The sequence below is a fragment of the Tetranychus urticae genome, chromosome 1, assembly GCF_039701765.1.
Source record: "Tetranychus urticae isolate SD_2017Ah chromosome 1, NJAU_TeUrti_SD_1.0, whole genome shotgun sequence".
In the NCBI taxonomy this organism is placed as follows: Eukaryota; Metazoa; Arthropoda; class Arachnida; order Trombidiformes; family Tetranychidae; genus Tetranychus; species Tetranychus urticae.
Genome location: NC_142958.1, coordinates 24,928,809 through 24,948,703, shown reverse-complemented (window position 1 = coordinate 24,948,703; position 19,895 = coordinate 24,928,809). Strand labels below are relative to the sequence as shown.

At 33.0% G+C, this 19,895-nt stretch overlaps 5 protein-coding genes across 7 annotated transcripts; 4 read left to right on the top strand and 1 right to left on the bottom strand.

Moving 5' to 3' along the window:
• The first annotated feature begins 1,131 nt into the window (after positions 1 to 1,131).
• On the top strand, positions 1,132 to 3,766 carry LOC107368540 (retinal dehydrogenase 2-like). The gene is made up of 11 exons (XM_015936381.3): positions 1,132 to 1,318; positions 1,413 to 1,517; positions 1,576 to 1,716; positions 1,868 to 1,994; positions 2,059 to 2,120; positions 2,177 to 2,408; positions 2,472 to 2,585; positions 2,656 to 2,721; positions 2,811 to 3,327; positions 3,406 to 3,445; positions 3,509 to 3,766. The coding sequence occupies exons 1-11, from the start codon at positions 1,283 to 1,285 to the stop codon at positions 3,539 to 3,541; spliced, it is 1,473 nt and encodes a 490-aa protein (XP_015791867.1). The 5' UTR covers positions 1,132 to 1,282; the 3' UTR covers positions 3,542 to 3,766.
• A 707-nt stretch (positions 3,767 to 4,473) lies between these two features.
• Tnpo (transportin 1) lies at positions 4,474 to 11,768 on the top strand. 3 transcript variants are annotated; one of them, XR_016198908.1, is made up of 14 exons: positions 4,474 to 5,447; positions 5,509 to 5,631; positions 5,853 to 6,366; positions 6,431 to 6,603; positions 6,677 to 6,826; positions 6,895 to 7,056; positions 7,137 to 7,244; positions 7,319 to 7,483; positions 7,561 to 7,648; positions 7,836 to 8,030; positions 8,458 to 8,533; positions 8,684 to 8,858; positions 9,018 to 9,301; positions 10,402 to 11,768. XR_016198908.1 is itself a non-coding variant. In XM_015936380.3 (14 exons), the coding sequence occupies exons 2-14, from the start codon at positions 4,800 to 4,802 to the stop codon at positions 9,123 to 9,125; spliced, it is 2,685 nt and encodes an 894-aa protein (XP_015791866.1). In that variant the 5' UTR covers positions 4,474 to 4,684; positions 4,782 to 4,799; the 3' UTR covers positions 9,126 to 10,021. The 3 variants fall into 3 exon arrangements, 1 of the variants encoding a protein (XP_015791866.1); XM_015936380.3 differs by lacking the exon at positions 10,402 to 11,768 and having other exon boundaries at positions 4,474 to 4,684; positions 4,782 to 5,447; positions 9,018 to 10,021; XR_016198909.1 differs by lacking the exons at positions 8,458 to 8,533; positions 10,402 to 11,768 and having other exon boundaries at positions 9,018 to 10,021.
• Positions 8,877 to 12,128, bottom strand: Rad23 (UV excision repair protein Rad23). The gene is made up of 5 exons (XM_015936382.3): positions 12,025 to 12,128; positions 11,673 to 11,765; positions 11,515 to 11,593; positions 10,475 to 11,343; positions 8,877 to 9,271 (listed from the first exon to the last, which is right to left on the bottom strand). Exons 2-5 carry the CDS (start codon positions 11,736 to 11,738, stop codon positions 9,161 to 9,163), a joined length of 1,125 nt encoding a protein of 374 aa, XP_015791868.1. The 5' UTR covers positions 11,739 to 11,765; positions 12,025 to 12,128; the 3' UTR covers positions 8,877 to 9,160.
• Positions 12,129 to 12,451: 323 nt separating this feature from the next.
• LOC107368631 (solute carrier family 25 member 35) lies at positions 12,452 to 14,215 on the top strand. Its single transcript, XM_015936499.3, has one exon. The coding sequence runs from the start codon at positions 13,025 to 13,027 to the stop codon at positions 13,973 to 13,975; it is 951 nt and encodes a 316-aa protein (XP_015791985.1). The 5' UTR covers positions 12,452 to 13,024; the 3' UTR covers positions 13,976 to 14,215.
• A 1,351-nt stretch (positions 14,216 to 15,566) lies between these two features.
• LOC107368622 (uncharacterized) lies at positions 15,567 to 18,365 on the top strand. Its single transcript, XM_015936490.3, has 5 exons — positions 15,567 to 15,811; positions 16,084 to 16,687; positions 16,773 to 16,961; positions 17,021 to 17,742; positions 17,816 to 18,365. The coding sequence occupies exons 1-5, from the start codon at positions 15,737 to 15,739 to the stop codon at positions 18,068 to 18,070; spliced, it is 1,845 nt and encodes a 614-aa protein (XP_015791976.1). The 5' UTR covers positions 15,567 to 15,736; the 3' UTR covers positions 18,071 to 18,365.
• Positions 18,366 to 19,895: the final 1,530 nt, after the last annotated feature.

Sequence of the window (19,895 nt, the reverse complement as noted above, 5' to 3'; positions counted from 1 at the left end):
TTGCGGTTTTAGTCACTATTCTAGGCATTTTTACTTGTCTTCATTTCTAGTCTTTTCCTTTCCTCCTTTCTGATTGGTGTGGTGGTTTCTCAGCGTTCAAATGGTTTAATACTTGACACTAAATAAGACCTTTCAAGATCCTTCAATAGCTCTCGGAATCCATGCCTTAAAATCAAACTTGAGTTCGACAGAGAACAGAAAATTCCAACAATTTCATCGACTAGGATCGTTGAAACTGAATGGCTCTAATATTAAACTCCAACAGCATTATCGTGTCATATCCACGAGATCTTTTAGATTCGTGTTCGACATTGCAAGAGGACTGAGTATGTAAAGCAAAACCAGGACCCACAAACAGAAAAGAAGGACGATATTCATTTCTAGCATTTGAAAACGATCTTTTGGTACGAAGAGGAACTCGAAGAGCTCTATCGACAAAAGATTTAAGAGAGAGAAAGAGAAATAGAAATCTTTAATTTCATTATTTTTTATAAAAAAGTTGCTCAAAAAGCTATTTTCATAAGAAGATAATCCTGCGAAGATGATAATTTGAAATATTTTTATGGTAATCAGTCTATGATAGAGTCGATGGATTGAAGTTCACACTTTAATCGCTTTTGTACTTTAAAATATTATAATTGGTGGAAAGATGATGATTGTAAGAGATGCGATTCTTGGGATGTAAAGTCGCAGTTTTAAAGCCATTTGTCGAGAGAAATATCGATGAATATGAGAAAATGTTTGCCAATCTTTTATACCGATGAAAAATGGGCTTCGATTCTGAATATAATTTTATATAATTATATAATTTTATATAAGAACGCTCAGAGTGATGATTTGTCTGTAAATCGAAGTGCTGTTGTTGATTAGAAGGGAAATTTCTTCTGAAATAATTTCGTTTCCTAATAGGCCATTATTAGATCATTAGGAAAATCAGTTTGATGCAAAAAATAACCATCTATAGCTGGGTAATCTGAACAAACATGGCTTGACGGAGAGATATTGATAAATTATTGAACGATAGCTCAAGTGAATTTAAAAAGTCGTTTAAATTTGCTTGTTTCTTTGATCAACGCCATCTTCATGGAGAACTTGTTAATTCAATGTTTTAAAAGCTTTTCATTTTCATTCAATAGGTTTATTGTGACAATCTGTTTTGATGAGGCAATTAAATTGATATTTAAATTATAGAATCATCATTCGTAATCGTAAATTTTGCCATTAATTGAGTCCATAAAAATCATTGGTTAAAGTGTTAATAACTAAAACTGCCTGTCACATTATGGATCAAGCTATTTCAACCATAAAATACACTAAGGTAAGTTATCGATGACAATTTTTTTGCTAAATCTGTTTTCAAATTTAAATTCAGAAATGTAAATCTATTTCATCTTGATTACTATTTTTCACAGATTTTTATTAACAATGAATGGTGTACTGCCACTCATGGTTTTTCATTTGATGTTATCTGTCCAATTGATGGAAGAAAGATTGTTTCTGTCGAGAAAGGAGGAAAAGTATGATTTCTTGTGTGTGTTTAACTGTTCCCAAGTTAAAATGTCATTTCATATTTAGGAGGATATTGACAAAGCGGTGAAGGCAGCACGACAAGCATTCAAGTTAGGCTCAACATGGCGAACTATGGATAGCTCCGCTCGGGGTCTATTGCTTTATAAATTTGCTGATTTATTGGAAAGAGAAAAATTATCTCTAGCTGTGAGTTAAATTTATCCTTAAATTAAATTTGACTTCATTTTTCAACACAATTATTCTTAATTTATGATTTGTGTTTTAAAAGACAGTAACAATTGTTTGTTTTCAGTCTAATTTCATTGTCCATCACTAATAAATTTGTTTACATTATTAGAAACTAGAAACTTTAAACAATGGTAAACCATTGAATGATGCGATTGGAGATATCGAGGCATCAGCCTGCGTTTTCCGATATTATGCTGGTTTGGCTGATAAAATACATGGAAAAACAATACCCGCTGGTGAGATTTTTGATTCTTTTTGAATATTTCACATCATAATTTTTTTCTGTCTATTAATTAAAAGATGGACCATTATTTGCCTTTACGAGAGCTGAACCAATTGGTGTTTGTGGACAGATCATTCCGGTTAGTTTGACTTTTCATGAAATTTCATGCAATATTGTTAATCACTCGATTATTAGTGGAATTACCCAATCATGATGATAGCTTGGAAATGGGCTCCATGTTTGGCAGCTGGAAATACAATTGTCCTTAAACCTTCTGATATGACCCCGTTGACCGCACTGTACTGTGCATCTCTTACTGTTGAAGCTGGATTTCCTCCAGGAGTAATTAATGTCGTACCAAGTTTTGGACCAGAGGCTGGATCAGCAATTGTACAACATCCTGATATTGATAAAGTTTGCTTCACAGGTGAAAAAAGAAAATTTAATGCAAGTTAATAAGCAATTCTAATTTAATTTAATTTGTTCACAGGTTCAACTGATGTTGGAAGGTTAGTCTTGCAAGGAGCAGGGATTTCTAATATTAAAAGAGTGACTTTAGAGCTTGGAGGAAAAAGTCCTCTTGTGATTTTTAATGATTTTGATGGTAAATTATAAATATCAATACTTTTTGATCATATTGTGGTTTTTTAATAATTAGTTGGTTTTTCTTTAAGTTTCGCAAGCTGCACAGATTGGACATAATGCTGTATTCACAAATATGGGACAAAATTGTTGTGCTGGTAAGCCAATCTTATTTTCATGTTATGTTAGCATCTTTTCAGTATTCCATCGAATAATTTTTATCAACTTCATCTTATATTTTTTTAAGGTACTCGTACTTATGTCCATGAGTCAATTTATGATGAATTTGTTGCTAAAAGTGTTCAGTTAGCAAAAGAACGAATCGTCGGGGATCCATTCTCTGAAAGTACTCAACATGGTCCACAAATCAGTCAACAACAGATGGAAAAGATTTTGAAAATGATTGAAATGGGTGTTAAAGAAGGAGCCAAACTTATGACTGGAGGAAAAAGAATTGGAGAGAAAGGCTTCTTTGTTGAACCAACTGTATTTGCTGATGTTGAGGATCATATGACTATCGCTAAAGAAGAAATTTTCGGACCTGTTCAATCAATTTTAAAATTTTCAACCCTTGAAGAGGTTATTGAACGATGCAATGCATCGAAATATGGATTAGGAGCAGGAATTTTAACTTATGATATTGATAAAGCGTTAACTTTTGCTCAATCTGTACAATCTGGATCAGTTTGGATCAATTGTTACGACGCCAATACCACTCAAACACCTTTTGGAGGCTACAAAATGTCCGGATTTGGAAGAGAATTGTAATTACATGAAATATCATCGATACACTCTTCGTATTCTGTAATTTGTATTTCTAATTTATTTTCTTTTATTTACAGAGGCGAAGATGCAATCAAAGATTATACAGAAGTCAAATCGGTAATATTTCTATAATTCTTTAAGTTCTGTAAGTTTCTTAAACTGTGTTTTCTTTCATTTCAGGTCATTGTCAAAATTCCCCAGAAGAATGCTTAACATCAACCACATGGCTGTTTAAATTCTCTCGGCATTCATTTTACTCAATTTGGGATCTTCCAACTCAAAATTAAATAATTCTCAAATAAAAATCTAGTAATAACATGTAGCTTTTGATTCTGGAATAAGCTATTTTGTGTAAACCAAGTTATATTTTGTATTAATCGTTATCTAAAATCGGTAGCGAGTAATTGCAAAATAAATATTAATTTTTGTTGCCATCAATGATCAAAAAAAAGAGTAACATGAGGTTGAACGGTATTTTCAGAGTTGCTTATGCAGCTGAGTATTAATAGTTATGTGTCCAGTCTCTATTGACTGTGCGTAACATGAAAAAAAATTCTGGTTCATACCGTACAATGAACTGAAACATCTTGAATTTTCAGCAACCAGAAGCCGGTATAACCGGTTCGGTTATTGAAGCTTATAAAAAGTGTACAAATATGTAAATTGCGGCTTTGTTCATGTGGTTTACATTAATATTTAAAATGCACTTGTAAGACATACTTGATACAGATTGGGAGAAGCATTTGAGATTCAAGAGTTTATTTATTAATTTACTCATTAATTAAACATTTTACAACAAAAAAATCTCTTTGTATGGGAATCTCAATTTAAGGTCAAATTTAGCTTTAATTAACTACTCGACCAGTATCACATTGTTTCTTGTTAAACACAATTAACTGTATAAGTTACAATAAAAGCTAACAAGAAATTTGAAGACAATTGTTAACGTCACAATTGAGTGAACTAGATTTTTTTTCTGATCAATTCACATCAATCATCAGATAGACGTAAATCTATTGAAATAAATAAAATATTTTTGGTATTGTTTCCGATTCAGAATTTAACTCGGTTGAAGTAACCGCCGGTATTAGTTATTGGTAACCAGCCGCCTGGGTAACTAAGACCATCTTCATTAGTTGCAAACATTCGCAATAAGAAATCTGTGAATATTTCCAGAAATCATCCAACATCTTTTTGTTGATTGATTTTTTGTTGATGAGTCCATTTCCTTTGGTCTTCATCATTTAATTGAAAATTTAACTAAACTATTTATTGTACTTTTTATTTATTTCCTATATTTCTAGTTTTTTTTCATTTTGTCTGCTTTATTTCTTCCCTGCTTGTTGAAGCTGACAGGTTTGTACTGCTGGTTTGTGGTGGTGGTGGCTGCTCCACGGTTTTCTACTTCTTTTTCTCTCTTCTCACCTTTTCCTCCCCTTTTATCTGGTGCTAGTGAAATTTAAATTCGATTATGGCTTGGACTCCGGCTCAAGACGGCATCCAGCAGATCCTTCAATTGCTCAAAGAATCCCAATCACCGGACTCTCAAACCCAAAGAGCTGTTCAACAGAGGCTGGAAGAGTTAAATAATTGTCCAGATTTTTGCAATTATCTAGTATTCATTCTTACTAAACTTACAACTGAAGATGAGGCAACGAGATCTTTGAGTGGTCTCATATTAAAAAATAGTTTAAAGGCTCATTGGTACGAATTTCCCCGAGAAGTAACTGAATATGTGAAAGCAGAATGTCTCAACAGCATTGCCGATCAATATCCATTAATCAGAGCCACCAGTGGTATCCTCATTACAACAATAGCATCAAAAGGTGAATTGTCCAGTTGGCCTGAACTTTTACCTAGGCTATGTATGATGCTCGATTCAGAAAACTATGCCACATGTGAAGGTGCATTTAGTGCCTTGCATAAAATATGTGAAGATATGGCGGAAGCCTTGGACGCTGATACAACCAATAGACCATTAGATTTCTTAATACCAAAGTTCCTCCAATTTTTTCGTCACGTAAATCCTAAAATCCGTGCTCATGCCATATCTTGTGTCAATCAATTCATCATGATTAGAAGTTCATCACTAATGGCTCACATCGACACGTTCTTAGAGGTAACCTTTTCACTAGATATTTTTTTGTTATTTATTTAACTTTTCTTCTCCTCAATTTTAGAATCTTTTTCATTTGGCCACTGATGAAGAACCTGAAGTTAGGAAGAACGTTTGTCGAGCTCTAGTCATGCTACTGGAAGTTAAAATTGACCGATTGATACCACATATTCATAGCATTGTAGAGGTAATTAAAATATCATGACAATTATTCTGTTTGTTTCTTTGTGCCCCTTTTCTAATCGCCCGTCTATGTAGATTCCATGACATAGCCGTTCAGACCAGAAAAGGAGATTAATTTTCACATTCGATATGAAATTTGTTGAATTGTTTTATATTTCATTTTTTGACATTCCTTAATCGACTGACAATAATTTATGTTCTTGTACTTTTATTTTACCCATATAGTACATGCTGTTAAGAAGTCAAGATCCAGACGAAATAGTTGCTCTAGAAGCTTGTGAATTTTGGTTGAATTTAGCTGAACAACCTATATGTAAAGAAGTCTTAAGTCAACATTTACCCCGTTTGGTACCTATTTTAATGCGACGAATGAAATATTCTCAGTTAGACATAATCCTTTTGAAAGGTGATGTAGAAGAAGATGAAATGATACCAGATAAAGAAGAAGACATTAAACCCAGATTTCATCGATCAAAAACTCATACACAAAAACACAACGATGACGGCAACGATGACGCTGATTCTGACGACGACGATGATGGTGATGATGATGATAGTGATGGACATGTCTCAGAATGGAATCTAAGAAAATGTTCAGCCGCAGCTCTTGATGTTCTTGCCGGTGTCTTCCGTGATGATCTTTTACCTGTAGTTCTTCCTATATTAAGGGAAACATTGTTTCATCAAAGCTGGGAAATCAAAGAGTCTGCTGTTCTTGCACTGGGGGCAATCGCTGAAGGTACTATTGAACTGGTGTAAATATTTTATCGTTCAAATATTATAATATTGCTTCTTATTTGCAGGGTGTATGACTGGTATGATACCACATCTAAGCCAACTCGTACCTTATCTCATTACGTGCCTAAGTGACAAGAAAGCGTTGGTCAGATCTATAACATGTTGGACCCTCAGTAGATATTCACATTGGGTTGTGGGTCAACCTCATGACAAATATCTTAGGCCTCTGATGACAGAAGTATGCTTAAAATGTTTCCCCCCTATAATAGAATATTAATTATAATTTATTCCACCTTATTGCACCTTACTAGCTTCTCAAACGTATCTTAGACGCCAATAAAAGAGTACAGGAAGCAGCTTGTAGCGCATTTGCTACTTTGGAGGAAGAAGCTTGCACAGAATTGGTACCTTATTTAGGGTTCATTCTGGAAACTTTGGTCTTTGCATTTAATAAATATCAGGTTTGTTATTTCTTTTCATTAAATCTATGGAGAAATTTTTATTTTAAAAATTTATTTTTCTCACTTAGCATAAAAATTTACTCATCCTTTATGATGCCATCGGTACACTTGCGGACTCAGTTGGTCATCATTTGAATAAACCCGAGTACATTAATCTACTAATGCCACCCTTGATACATAAATGGAATTCATTAAAGGATGATGATCGAGGTCTTTCTCCATTACTTGAGGTAGGTAATTTGCTTTTTGCTACCGTTTTCTAAATTCACGTAAATTAATCTATGTTCATCTTATGAATTTTTTAATGTAGTGTCTATCCAGTGTTGCGACAGCTTTACAGAATGGCTTTTTGCCATATTGTGAACCAGTTTTCAAGCGATGTCTATCCCTTGTAGAACAAACTCTTAATCAAGCCATAGTAAGTTTCAAAAAATTCCATTTATTTTTTCATGTGAGTAATTCTTTATTTTATCTTCATCTTATCCATTACAGGCTAATGTATCTCATCCTGATCATTTCGACCCACCAAACAAGGATTTCATGATAGTTGCGCTTGATCTATTGAGTGGTCTGGCTGAAGGTTTAAATGGTGCTGCAGAGTTTGGTCAGTTGATTGCTTGTAGTAATGTAATGATTCTTCTACACCAATGTATGCAAGTAAGTTCAAATAACATTCATCTTCTCGTTTACGTTCAATTACCAACACTTCTAATGGTTGTATTTTTTATCTTAAGGATCCTTTACCTGATGTTAGACAAAGTTCTTTTGCTTTGTTAGGAGATCTTACAAAGGCTTGTTTCCAACATGTTAAACCTCTTACACGTAAGAAATTATCTTTATTATTTTTTGATTGAGAAACTTTGAATGATGATATCTATTGCGATGATTCAATTTATTGAACTATGAGTCTGCATGAGTATTCGTACTGTCTGACAATTTTTCCCAATCAATTAGCTTTCTCACGGCTTCATCATTTGGATTAATGTATTTCCTTTCTGTTTATCCATAGCTCAATTTTTACCTATACTCGCCCAAAACTTAAAACCTGAGTTTATTTCTGTCTGTAACAATGCTGCTTGGGCCATTGGAGAGATGGCAGTTAAGATGGGACCAGAGATGAAATCCTACACCCAAATTGTTTTACCTCAGTTGATTGCTATTATTAACCAACCTGATACACCAAAAACTCTCTTAGAAAATACAGGTTTGTATTTTTTCAATAGTTAGATATATGAGATAATTTGCCTTTATTATTTTATCCAATTGAAAGTATTTTAACCTTTCAGAGCTTTAGCCAAGAAAAAGATTCTCAAAAGAGTTACGCGAAGTTATTCAGCATTATTTACCTTATTTTGTTTCTTTTTTCTCTTTCTTTCTTCTCTTGACATTTTTTTGTCCGCCTACATCCCGTTTTCACACAATTACTTCCATGTGTTGTGAATCAATTTCATTTTAATTTATCAAATTAATTTGACTTATGCATAAACCCATCACTGCCACATCCATCCAACTAAAAAATCAAATCATAAAAAAACACCAAATTCCATACATCACATATACTTTAAAATTCATCCACACTTTCAAAAATACACAATACATGTTTAAAAATACTGAATGTTACTGAACAAAAGCCATTACAATTGGCCGTCTTGGCTTGGTATGTCCTGAAGAAGTCGCTCCTCATTTACAACAGTTTATTCGCCCCTGGTCTGTAAATTTAACTTGAATTTTACTTCTTTTTACTCTTTTTCTTTATTGCGCTTCCTCAAAATATTTATCCCTCTCTTTCATCTTTATCCTTTCCGTCTTTTTCCCTTTCATAAGTTTTTAAACAACTTCTCTCTTTTTCTATTTCAGGTGTATTTCACTTCGTCATATACGCGATAACGAGGAAAAAGATTCTGCTTTTCGTGGTGTTTGTGCCATGATAGGCGCTAATCCTGGAGGAGTTGTACAAGAATTCATGTATTTCTGTGATGCTGTAGCTTCTTGGAATAGCCCCAAACCAGACCTGAAAGCTATGTTTAACGAGGTAATTAGCGATGTTTGATTATAAGATTAAGTTAATATTTTATCAAACTGTTATTGTTAATCAATGTTTGATTTTGTTTTTTTATCATTGTGGACGACCCTTGGCCTTATCGCAAAACAAATATGATATTTAATATTAATCTCTAATCTTTCGTCTTAGATTCTCCATGGCTTCAAAAATCAAATTGGCGAAGAGAACTGGAACCGATTTGCTGAGCAATTCCCAGCAATGTTGAAGGAGAGATTAGCGACTAATTATGGAGTCTGATTTCTTTTTTTGGATAGCAATGATTCAAGTGTTAATCAATCATCAAAAGCTTGTGAAAGAAGGAAATTTGCAGCCGAATTTTCGTTTTTATCACACGCAAAATAGGCTTGAATTACCAAATATTCAGGGAATCCGAGAGCTTTCAGCTGTTGATGAAAAGAGAAGAAAAGCGAATTGTTAGTAACATAATATTTTTGTTATACATCATATTCTCAATAACATCTAATTATAATCATCAGCAATCTTTTGTTTCCCCTTTTTCTATTTATCTTTCACCCTTTCTATCTGTCTTAAGAAAGTTCCAGTCCTGTAAACAATCTGAATGCTTTTTCACGATCAACAATTCCAATATTTGTATCTTCTTCATTCCTTCATTTCACCCTTTCTCGTTTCACTCCTTTCAAAACATCTAGTTTCCCTCTTTCTCTATACCCTTTTCTTACTTTAAAATGTCTCCTTGATAAGCTTTATGCAACTATGCGATTAAGATGTCAACATTGACTGACTCAAACAAATTATTGAAAAAAAATTTTTTCCACAGCCAATCCAATTTTGTCAATCAGTTGAAATTTGTTGACCTTTATTCTCTTGTTGAAATACCAATTACTATAGCTTTATATGTAAATCATTTTTTCTGTTTTCTGTCACAAACTTGCTATGAAAATTTTTCCCTACTTCTTTCCTTTTTCTCTCTTATCATGTCTTTTCAAATCCCTTCCTTAATCCCTAAGCTCTTCAAGATGCATGTACGCACCTTTTCATTTTCAGTTCTCATATACAATACACTCAAACACTATAGCGGCAGCCTGATAAGGACCACTCATTATCCTCTCTCAAACTCCAACATGCAAGCTGAATGAAGAAAAAAATTGAATAAAAAAAACAATTCAATCAAATTCTTATCATTTCTTTCAATCCGGCTTAAATTCCTCACAGAGAGTGTCTTTTGTGTTCATTCTAAATTGTAGGTCTTTGATCAGGAATTTATGAATTCCCAGTCAGATAACGATTCTTATGATAAAAATTGGAATTAAAATTGGTTTAAGTTAAAGTCAATAAAGACCAAATAATCTATATTAAAGTAAATATTAAAAAACTAACCGGCTATTTAATATCAAGAATAAGTTACGTTCTGCAATAAAATTTTGAAGCTACTCGTTGGTGATAAAGTCCTTGAAGAATACTTAAAAGATACTCTCTGTTAATTTAGTTCAAAATCCTTAAATGAAAACTATTTTCATCTAAATATAAAATTTTTGCTATGAAATAATTTTAGGTAAGCTTGATGAAAAGATGTCAGGATGGATATGAAATGTATTTTCTGAGAGTATTTGTCAAGATTTTCTTACCCGCTCAATGGCCTCTTTATCTGCCTGAGTGATATGCGCTGTTCCGATTAAATTTTCGATCCCAGAAGGAAATCCTGATGCACCACCACCACCACCTGTTCCTCCTGTATTACTGCCACCAAGTGATGCTGGATTTGAAATTGGTCCTGTTGCTTGTCCAGCCATATCTGGTTCATTTAACATTTGAACAAAATTCTCCTGGTTTCGATTTATCAGCTCGTATAATTGAGGATTAGTTTCACGAATTTGTTGCATTAAATTATAAAGTGCTAGAGGATCTTGTTGGATTATTTGTCTCATCTGTAAAAACATTGGTTGGCTACGAAGAAAAGCCAGAGGATTACTAGGATCCGCAGAAACTATTCGACCACCTGTGGTAGGAGTTGTGGATCCACCAGTTTCACCCTCACTAACTGGAGGAGCGGTTTCATCGGCAACAGCATCCAATGGTAGCCCATTTATAAGATATTCAACAGCTCTTTCTGGATTATTGAAGCTGGCTCTCAATGCTTTCTCCACTTGGTTACGATCATAACCCATTTCCATGATGTTTTTGACCATATCTTCAAATTGATCTCCTAAAACTAGATTTGATTCAGCAGAAGGAGTTGTTGCTGTTTCCTCTTTGCCACTACTTTCTTTCTTGGCTGAAGCTTTACTTGTTTCTATTGACGAGCCGGTTGTGGTAGCTGTTGACGCACTGCTCGAGCCAGTGGCACCAGTAGTTGGAGTACTGATGGGTTTGCTTGGAGCACTTGGACTGGCACTTGATGTTTGCTCTGTTTTAGGTTGTAGAACCATAACAACGACATATTTAGCTTCTTCAATATTGCATTCACTTATTTTATTCTCGTCGCTCAAAATTTTCCCTGGTGCGAAAGAAAGAAAAGTAAAGAATGTGAAAATTATTGAAACAAATATTACACAGGATATACGCAAAGAGCCGGCTACATGACATCAGAAGTACGATCAATTACTTCAATCAACTACAAGAGCTATGCAAAACACTTGGTTGGGAATGGCATGGTTTCACTACTAACCTGCATAAATCAACTTCTGGTTTGCAACTGCAAAGGTTGGGCCTTTCGTTTCTTCTATTTTCTTTTTCAAATCGCTAACCTATAAATTAAAAGATGATTTTAAATAATTGAAATAAAATATTATGATCAAATAAGTGAATAAAATAGAATATAAATACCTTCTCTTCGGGGTCGATTTCAATTTTGAATGTTTGCTGGTTCAATGTCCTTACAGTAACCAACATCTTGAAGCATGTAAATTTTAAATATGGCTACAAATGAATAATGAAGAACAGGATGACATTTTAAGTTAATGTACAAAATTGATCAAACGAATATTATTAAGTCAGATAATCAATGGATAGAGATATCAAATAAAACAAAAATGGTGGTAACAATTGATAATCGAGAGCCATAGATTGAGTCAATGAGTAACGCATTTACTCCTTCAACTCTAAAACACTGATACACTTTAAATGATTAACAAGTCACAGTGAATAAAGTGGGTATAAATAACATGAATAGACTTACCTAAAGAAAAAGTGTTATTACAAAAATTAACTATAAATACGTTAAACAAGTCACAATTTAGTCTAAAGATACAATAATCATCAATGGTGAGACAATTTTGAATTTCTTTTCAGCAAAATTTCAGCGGATCAGATTTTTTAAAAAAAAGTGAAAGTACATAGATGGCGACTCCGGACGATCAACTAAATATTTTTCTTTTTAGTGGGCTTTTCAAATTTTTCATTCAATTCATTTCCATTAGGATAAACTAATTACCATTTTTTAAGATAAGTGATAATGATTCAACAGATCATAATCAAAAATTAACTTTAAAGTTAAATTGAAATATATTATTCTCATAAAATCCATAACGATTAGCTGAATCTTATCTAATTTCATGACTTTGCGATTGTTTTCGATTACAATGTATTTTTAGTTCAACTTTCAGATTGTCACACGTTGGTTGTTAAACTGATTTTAAAACCTGTTTAGATAAATTTTGATTGTAATGTTGCCCTGTGGCCTCAAGTCGATGGAAATATTTCAACAATAATAGTAGTTATATTCAATGAAGGTTCATTTGACCAACAAGAGATCGTTTTCTAAACCTGAAATTAATTTACACTCAATGAGTTAGTTAATAAATTATTATCTTAAAAGGAATATCACATCATTCGAATGAATGGTGAAATAACCGGATAAGATATTCTTAAATTACACCATATCTGTATTTGAGACTCAGATTGAGTAACTCAATCTATATTTCAAATCACCTGTTAGAGTAATTTATGTGTATCTGTAATGTCGCATGTGCTTGATAACAGATTATGTCTTACTGGTGGCTGATTGAAGTTCAATCATGATTACTCTCTAGTGACTTCTAACGACTTAATGACTTCTAATGACTTTAATATTTGAAACCATGTAACATATTCGAGTTATATCTCATTTGTGTTTATCACAATTTGAAATTTTGCGTTTATTTTTTCATTTGTTTTAGTCTCTCATTTAATCATTTCTGATGGCTGATCCTGTAGAGTTTATTCTTGGTGGATTGGCAGCTGCTGGAGCTGGTTTCTTCTCAAATCCATTGGAGGTTGTTAAAACTCGAATACAATTACAAGGAGAGTTACGAAGTCGTGGACAGTATACTGTTCATTATAGAAATGTGTTCCATGCTTTCCGAGTGATTGGTAAAACTGAAGGCTTACTATCACTACAAAAAGGATTGGTTCCAGCCATTTATTACCAATTTTCCATGAATGGTGTTCGTCTTGGCGTTTTCCAATGCATTGACAACTCTGGAGTTACCCGCAATCAACAAGGCAAACCGATCTTTGGTTATACTGTCTTAGCTGGTGCTATTTCTGGTGCAATTGGGGCAGCTGTTGGTTCACCCTTTTATCTGATAAAAACTCACCTTCAAGCTCAAGCCAATTCATCTATTGCTGTTGGACACCAACATAAACATGGTTCATTTAGCGAAGCCTTCATCAAGATTTTCAAAACTCAAGGTGTCACTGGTCTTTGGAGAGGATCTCTCGCATCAATGACTAGAGTTACCGTTGGATCCTCCGCACAATTGACTACTTTTTCCAAATTTAGGTCTTTTTTTGACAATTATCCATTTTTGAAAAGTGAATCATTGGCGAATACAATTGCGGCTGCTATTTTTTCTAGTTTAGCTGTTGTTACGATGATGACACCTTTCGATGTTGTTTCAACTCGTCTCTATAACCAGCCAGTTGACACAGTAACGAAGAAAGGTCTTAAATATAAAGGGATGTTTGACTGTGCTAGAAAAATTCTACAAACTGAAGGCCCATTTGGTTTCTACAAAGGAGGAATCGCTTCTTATATTAGAATCGGTCCACATACGATCCTTAGTCTTCTTTTTTGGCGTGAATTTAGAAAATTGTATTTTTCTATCAACGGGGAATCGAAGGATAGCAAAACTGTGATTTCATCTTAAAAATAATTCATATATAAATATATTATTTATTTTTTATCCACATTTTAAATGTATTATTTAAATAGCAAATTGTCAAAAATATTATTATGCAAAGCAATAGTTTTTAGCAAAAATTTCAAATGTCGATTTCAAAAATTTTATCTAAGGCTTATTGAGAATTTGCTTCCATTAAGTGTTCAAAACTTTTATATCTTCGATAGAAATGACATTGAACAATAAAGCTCAAATTTCTCCAACCGATCTGTTACCTTTAAGATGTATCGTTCCCGCGACTAATGACCAAATGAAATAGAACCATCGTTTAAAGGACAGAACAAAATCTGATTAGAATAGAAGACATTCTTACCCATAACAATACATTCTGATTGATCCCAAGTTAGGATTCATATTTCTATAATTCATCAAATGTATACCTTTATAATTAACGTTCTTACAGTCATCGTCATCGTTCCTCGGCGTTTTTTAACATAACATTAAAAAAATTAGAAACTCAATTTCCAATACTTACTGAATCTGTTCTTGAAGAATAAGAATATCTTGAACAAAATAATTTAGATTTCTGTAAATTGCAATTACTTTGACTGATTAAAAAACATTTGCTCGTAAAATAATATCCTTTTGTTTTATTTCGAGAGAATCGCAATTGCTGGTACCTCTGTTGTTATTAACTAAATATTATTGCTTATTAATAATTGTATTTAAAATCTAGTCTTTTTTTGCAGGTTATGAAAGTTTTTCACTTAATCAAAAATTCTATCAAAATTTTTCAGTCATTTTTGCAAATTTTGAAAGTGCTTTATTTTGTATAAGCCACTTTTATGGTCGTGACTCAAACAGTTGAGCTCGGTGTTTCCCTTGAACAGGAACTAAATTTGAATACAATTTACTCAAAAATTTCTGAAGTAAAATCAAGTCTGAAATAACTTTTTTAACTCGTGATACTGGACAAAATACAAAAATCAATAAATAAATTGAAAAGCGCTAATTTTACAATCTTTTGTCGTTAAAACGGTAACAATCTGTTAGTAAATATAAATGATACCATCGACCGAGTTCACTCATTCGAGTGCATTCGCAATTTACTTCATGCGTTTTCGCTCTCATTAACTTAGCTTTGTACTTTCCGTCTCGATTTCTCATTAGTTAATGATTAGCCACTGATTACCATTGATTGACACTCTACCGTTTCAGATTCTTCATCAAACATCACTATCAATATTTCAGGCAAATCACGAGCCTATTAGCACTACATGGAGAGAGAACATTATTTAAACCTTTCTCAGAGCAATAAAATCGAGAAATCTGAAATCTGAAATATTGTATTATGAACGTGTATGTTAAATGGCTAGAGAGTGAAAATTGTGTAAGCAAGATTAGCTTTTACATTTGTGTTTTACTCTACTCTTGATCTATTCTTGGAGTAACCTTCTTTATGTGCTTTTTTTAGTTTTAACACAAGTAATAACTTTCAATTTAATCTTCCTTTTCTTTTTTTCCTTCGTCTTCATCCATTCAAAATCCGTTCTCTTCTTCCTCTGCTTTCTTTCTGCATTTTCCTCTTTCTACTTTTCTCTCTTTCTCCCTCTGCATTTTAGAAACCGTACATGTTACATACAAAACACATGGATTGTATTTGTTATTGTCATCCATTCATTTTTAACGTTGTATTTACAGTTTGATTATAATTATATAATTATATAATAATTTACTAACTACATGATTATTGCCTAATTATTTAAATTCACCAATTATTTACTTATCATGGAAGAAGGACAGGTTAATTCTGCTGTTAAAAAGCCTTCAGATTTGCATTCAGACTTGGAAGCACAAAAATTGGTGAGTAAATGTTGCTTTACTTTTGTTACATGTTTGCATGCTATTAGTTAGCCATTGACTTGTGATTAATGGCTCATTAATTGTATCCTCAATGATGATATTAACTGACTTCACTTTAATTTTAAGATTATAGCCATCTTTATTATTTTTTGGGACTAGACAATATTATAGCATCAGTGCTTTTATTTTAGGACTTGACTTGCCATCATATCTTCTTTTACTTTTTTTGGTATCTAAATTATATTAATCTATCTTTTTCCTTTTTTATATAGATTCTTTCTAAATTGGAGGATGAATGTAAGAAAAATTTCCTTGATGACAAGTCTCTCAATGAGACCCTCGGACAATACAAAAAAGCAGCTCATGAGTTAAAGAATTCAATAAACCATTTCCTGGATTCTAAGAGTGTAAATGCTAAATCTGTTGATGGTGTGAATAGGCCAATAGATGAAGAGCTTAAAGAAAAAATTGACATGTTAGAGGCTACGCTAAAATCGTCCGGAATCATTAAGGATGGACACAACGCTACCAATGGATCAACTAGTCAAGCTGCTGCAACTGGTACTGATCAGGTTGCTGGGCAAAATAGTGATGACCAAACCAAAACATCTCTTCGGCAATCGCCACCAGTATGCCCAAAGAATGATTCTCAACCTCAGAATCAACAAACACAGAATCAACCACAGCCATTAACTCAAGTGATGCCTCAGTCCCAACTGTCTGATAAGAAAACATCAAAGAGTAAAAAAGAATCCAATAAAAAGACTGCTAAAAGTGAACCCGAGCCTAAGATCGGTCCTATTCAACCTGAGTCAAAACCAGAACTTGATAAAAATAATGTTACTGCTGATAACCCAACGAATAAAGAAACTAAAGGTAATTTCAAAATCTCGGCAAATATATTCTTTCGAAAGCTAACTCATGTGTGATTTGATTTTTCTCCCCTTTCTTTTGGTTCTAGATTCAGAAAGCCTGTCACCTGAAAGGAAGCCTAAAACTACCTTAAATAAGAAGTCTGCCCACAGAGAGAAGAGCACTATCGACCATATTTTGAAAAATCTCAACGGTGAAAATAGCGAACAGAACCAACTCAAGCTGCTCTGTAAAATGTACATCGATCTGATACAAGAGAATCGAGTTCTAGATAAGGGTAAACAATATTTTTACTATTAATGAGCTATCTTTTGACAGTTTATTTTTTATTTTCAGGTATGAAACAACATGTGAAAACCTGTGCTAGACTGAATAAAGAGAAGGAACAACTTCAATCAGAGAATAATCGCTTGATTTTGGCCAAAAGCAGACTTGAAAGTTTATGTCGAGAACTGCAAAAGCATAACAAGGCAATAAAAGAAGAGAGTTTACTGCGAGTTAAAGAAGATGAGGATAAACATCGTACCATGGCTGCCAAGTTTCAAGCAACTTTAAGTGAAATAATGATTCTTGTTCAAGAAAGTCACCAGCGAAATAATACATTGAGAGAAGAAAATATGCAATACGAGAAAAAGTTACGGATCTATTTGGAACATTATGATAAATGGGAGAAAGAGATCGAAAAAATTTTAGCTTCAAAGGATTTAGAAATTCAATTGACCAAGACTAAATTAGCTGAAGCCAATTTAACATCTGATCATGAGAGAGAGAAATTTATTGAAGAGAAACAGCAAATTTTGAATATGGTTTCCGATCTGCATAAAAAACACAGCGAATCAGTGACCAATGAAAATCATCTCAAGGCTCAACTCTCTCTTTATATCTCAAAATATGATGAATTTCAAGCAATATTAGCAAAAAGTAATGAAATGTTCAATGGATTCAAAAAAGACATGGAAAAAATGTCCAAACAAATCAAAGACTTAGAGAGAGAAACAATACGATGGAAAAAGAAATGTGAAGAATCTGACAAAGCATTGGCAATAGCAAATGAAGCGGTAAAATATTTTTTTATTCAATTTAAATTCATAGTCTAATGTTATTTCAATTTATTCTCGTCTTTTTAATTAGCGTAAAACCTCGAATCAAAAGATACAAAAGCTGGAAAACTTGTGCAGAGCTTTGCAGGCAGAGCGGAATCAATTATCAGAACGCCTTGCAAAATTTCAATCCACGGAGAAATCAGAGAACAAGAAACGCTCGGAAAAAATTGAATCAACAGAAATCAGTGATAAGCCCCTGGATAACATTGAAAATGTCAATCAATCACCAATTTGTGATAATGAATCTACAATCATCAGTGAATCAGAGTCTTCTCAATCATAAGAGACGTTCAATCTTCTCAATCCATTTTTACCAGAAGACAGAAGAGACTCAAACATTTCTTAGCGCCTATTATAACTCTAGCCATTAAAGAAAGGTGAAAACAAAAATGGACGTTGGAAGGCTTCGTTTTTGATTATCATTTTTCTTGTACTTAATCGATTTTAACAACACTGATTGAAGAGCCTCGAAAAGCAAGGCTTATAGTCAAACTTTGTCAATTTGACAGATCCCCAAAAAATTAGCATCGGAAACAGCCATTAGCCTTTAAATAAATGAAATCAATTAAAAAAATGAATCTCTGTGTTTCCTTGCATTTTACTTTAAAATTGAAATAAACTTTACTAAACAATTTATGACTTTAAAACCAAATAATGTTGCGATATTTTACTAATGAAAATATGATAAGGGATTTTGCTTCTCTTTCGCGTACATATTAAAGATCGTATTCTTATTACACATTTTAAACTTTCGAGTATTGTCCTCTAGTTATTGAGAATCTAAATTGATAGATAGACAAACCAAACAGATCAGAAGTTATAATAGCATGACCAAAACGCAGGAAACAATGTAGCATCTGCTTGTTATAAATGAAATATATGAAAAATTGATCTGACTGATTCCAACCAGACCTGAATGCATAAGTAGATAGTGTGCAAGTAAAGTGTTCAACTAAAAATGAAGGGTTGTTACTGAAAAAACAATACACTTAAGCACAAATTGACGGAAACGGGTGAAAATTAATTTCTTTGAAATTACGAGAGAAGGAAAAAAAGCAAAAGGAAGTTATCTTGTCAACCCATTCTGAATCTCTGTTCACACGAAACTTCTGAAAGGACCGTGGAAAAGTATTAACACTTTGACTTTAGAGTTAAGAGTCAGACACTTTTTTCGATCAATCAATAGTTCTCTTGATTTAGACCATTAACTTTGAGCCTAGATATTTCGAGAATGGTAGACCTACATTGATCATTCCTTGGCTAATCATTAGATGCTACTATGGGCTATAACATAATATGACTATGACAATAATAGTCTAATTTATTAACATTTACAATATAATATCAATCAGTTTGTTACTGAAAAGACACAATAAACACAATTGTAACATTTGTTATGAACAAATTGACACAAATGGTAAGAAACGGGTAAAAATTGATTTCTTTCAAATTATTACGCTTTGGGTTTGTAGGGACATAAAAGCTGTGTCCATTTGGGCGATTTAAAAGTTTCTCTGATCAATAGTTTTCGAGGAAATCGAGTTCAAAGTTTAAACTTCGATAGCCTTTTGTACAATTAGGGATATAGATTTTTTCATGAAACTCATTTTGATGATGTAAATTTTGAGGGTCAACCTGAAAATGTACTTTATACCATGAAATAAAATTTTGTGATTCTGTAAAATGAACTAGTTTGATTTTCAGTTAAACCGACGTCATTCTATGACCCTAACAATTAGAGAGCTGAAACATATTATTTGACCCTAAAAATTGTTGTTTAACATCATGCATCAAATACTTTTATCAATTTAATAACAGTTCTCTTGATTTTGGCCATTAGCATTGAAACTTCGAGCCTCGATATTTCGAGAATAGTAGAACCTACAGTCATCTTCTTGCACCAATTTGATCATTGTGCTTATCAATAATAAAATTCAGTTTAATAACTCTTCATTAGCGTATTCAGGTCATGATTTTTGGATTGTAAATGATCGAGCAACAACTTATTCAACAACATAAACTCATCTTAACCCATATCTTGGTAAATCAACCACTTTTCTGGTTGCAATTGCAAATAATATTCAAAAAGTACTGCAAAAGATGCGAAC

Bases quoted from the DNA above. Each gene is read 5' to 3' on its own strand.
- LOC107368622 (XM_015936490.3), top strand. From the start codon at position 15,737: ATGGAAGAAGGACAGGTTAATTCTGCTGTTAAAAAGCCTTCAGATTTG. The intron at 16,962-17,020 runs GTAAACAATATT...TTTTATTTTCAG, and splicing joins GAATCGAGTTCTAGATAAGG to GTATGAAACAACATGTGAAA. The intron at 17,743-17,815 runs GTAAAATATTTT...CTTTTTAATTAG, and splicing joins TGGCAATAGCAAATGAAGCG to CGTAAAACCTCGAATCAAAA.
- Tnpo (XM_015936380.3), top strand. From the start codon at position 4,800: ATGGCTTGGACTCCGGCTCAAGACGGCATCCAGCAGATCCTTCAATTG. The intron at 7,484-7,560 runs GTAAGTTCAAAT...TTTTATCTTAAG, and splicing joins TTCTACACCAATGTATGCAA to GATCCTTTACCTGATGTTAG. The intron at 8,031-8,457 runs GTTTGTATTTTT...ACTGAACAAAAG, and splicing joins AACTCTCTTAGAAAATACAG to CCATTACAATTGGCCGTCTT.
- Rad23 (XM_015936382.3), bottom strand. From the start codon at position 11,738: ATGTTGGTTACTGTAAGGACATTGAACCAGCAAACATTCAAAATTGAA. The intron at 11,344-11,514 runs GTTAGTAGTGAA...CTTTCGCACCAG, and splicing joins CCAGAAGTTGATTTATGCAG to GGAAAATTTTGAGCGACGAG. The intron at 9,272-10,474 runs GTAAGAAAATCT...TTTCATCAACAG, and splicing joins ATAAAGAGGCCATTGAGCGG to CTGAAAGCTCTCGGATTCCC.
- LOC107368631 (XM_015936499.3), top strand. From the start codon at position 13,025: ATGGCTGATCCTGTAGAGTTTATTCTTGGTGGATTGGCAGCTGCTGGA.
- LOC107368540 (XM_015936381.3), top strand. From the start codon at position 1,283: ATGGATCAAGCTATTTCAACCATAAAATACACTAAG. The intron at 2,121-2,176 runs GTTAGTTTGACT...CTCGATTATTAG, and splicing joins TTTGTGGACAGATCATTCCG to TGGAATTACCCAATCATGAT. The intron at 2,722-2,810 runs GTAAGCCAATCT...TATTTTTTTAAG, and splicing joins GGGACAAAATTGTTGTGCTG to GTACTCGTACTTATGTCCAT.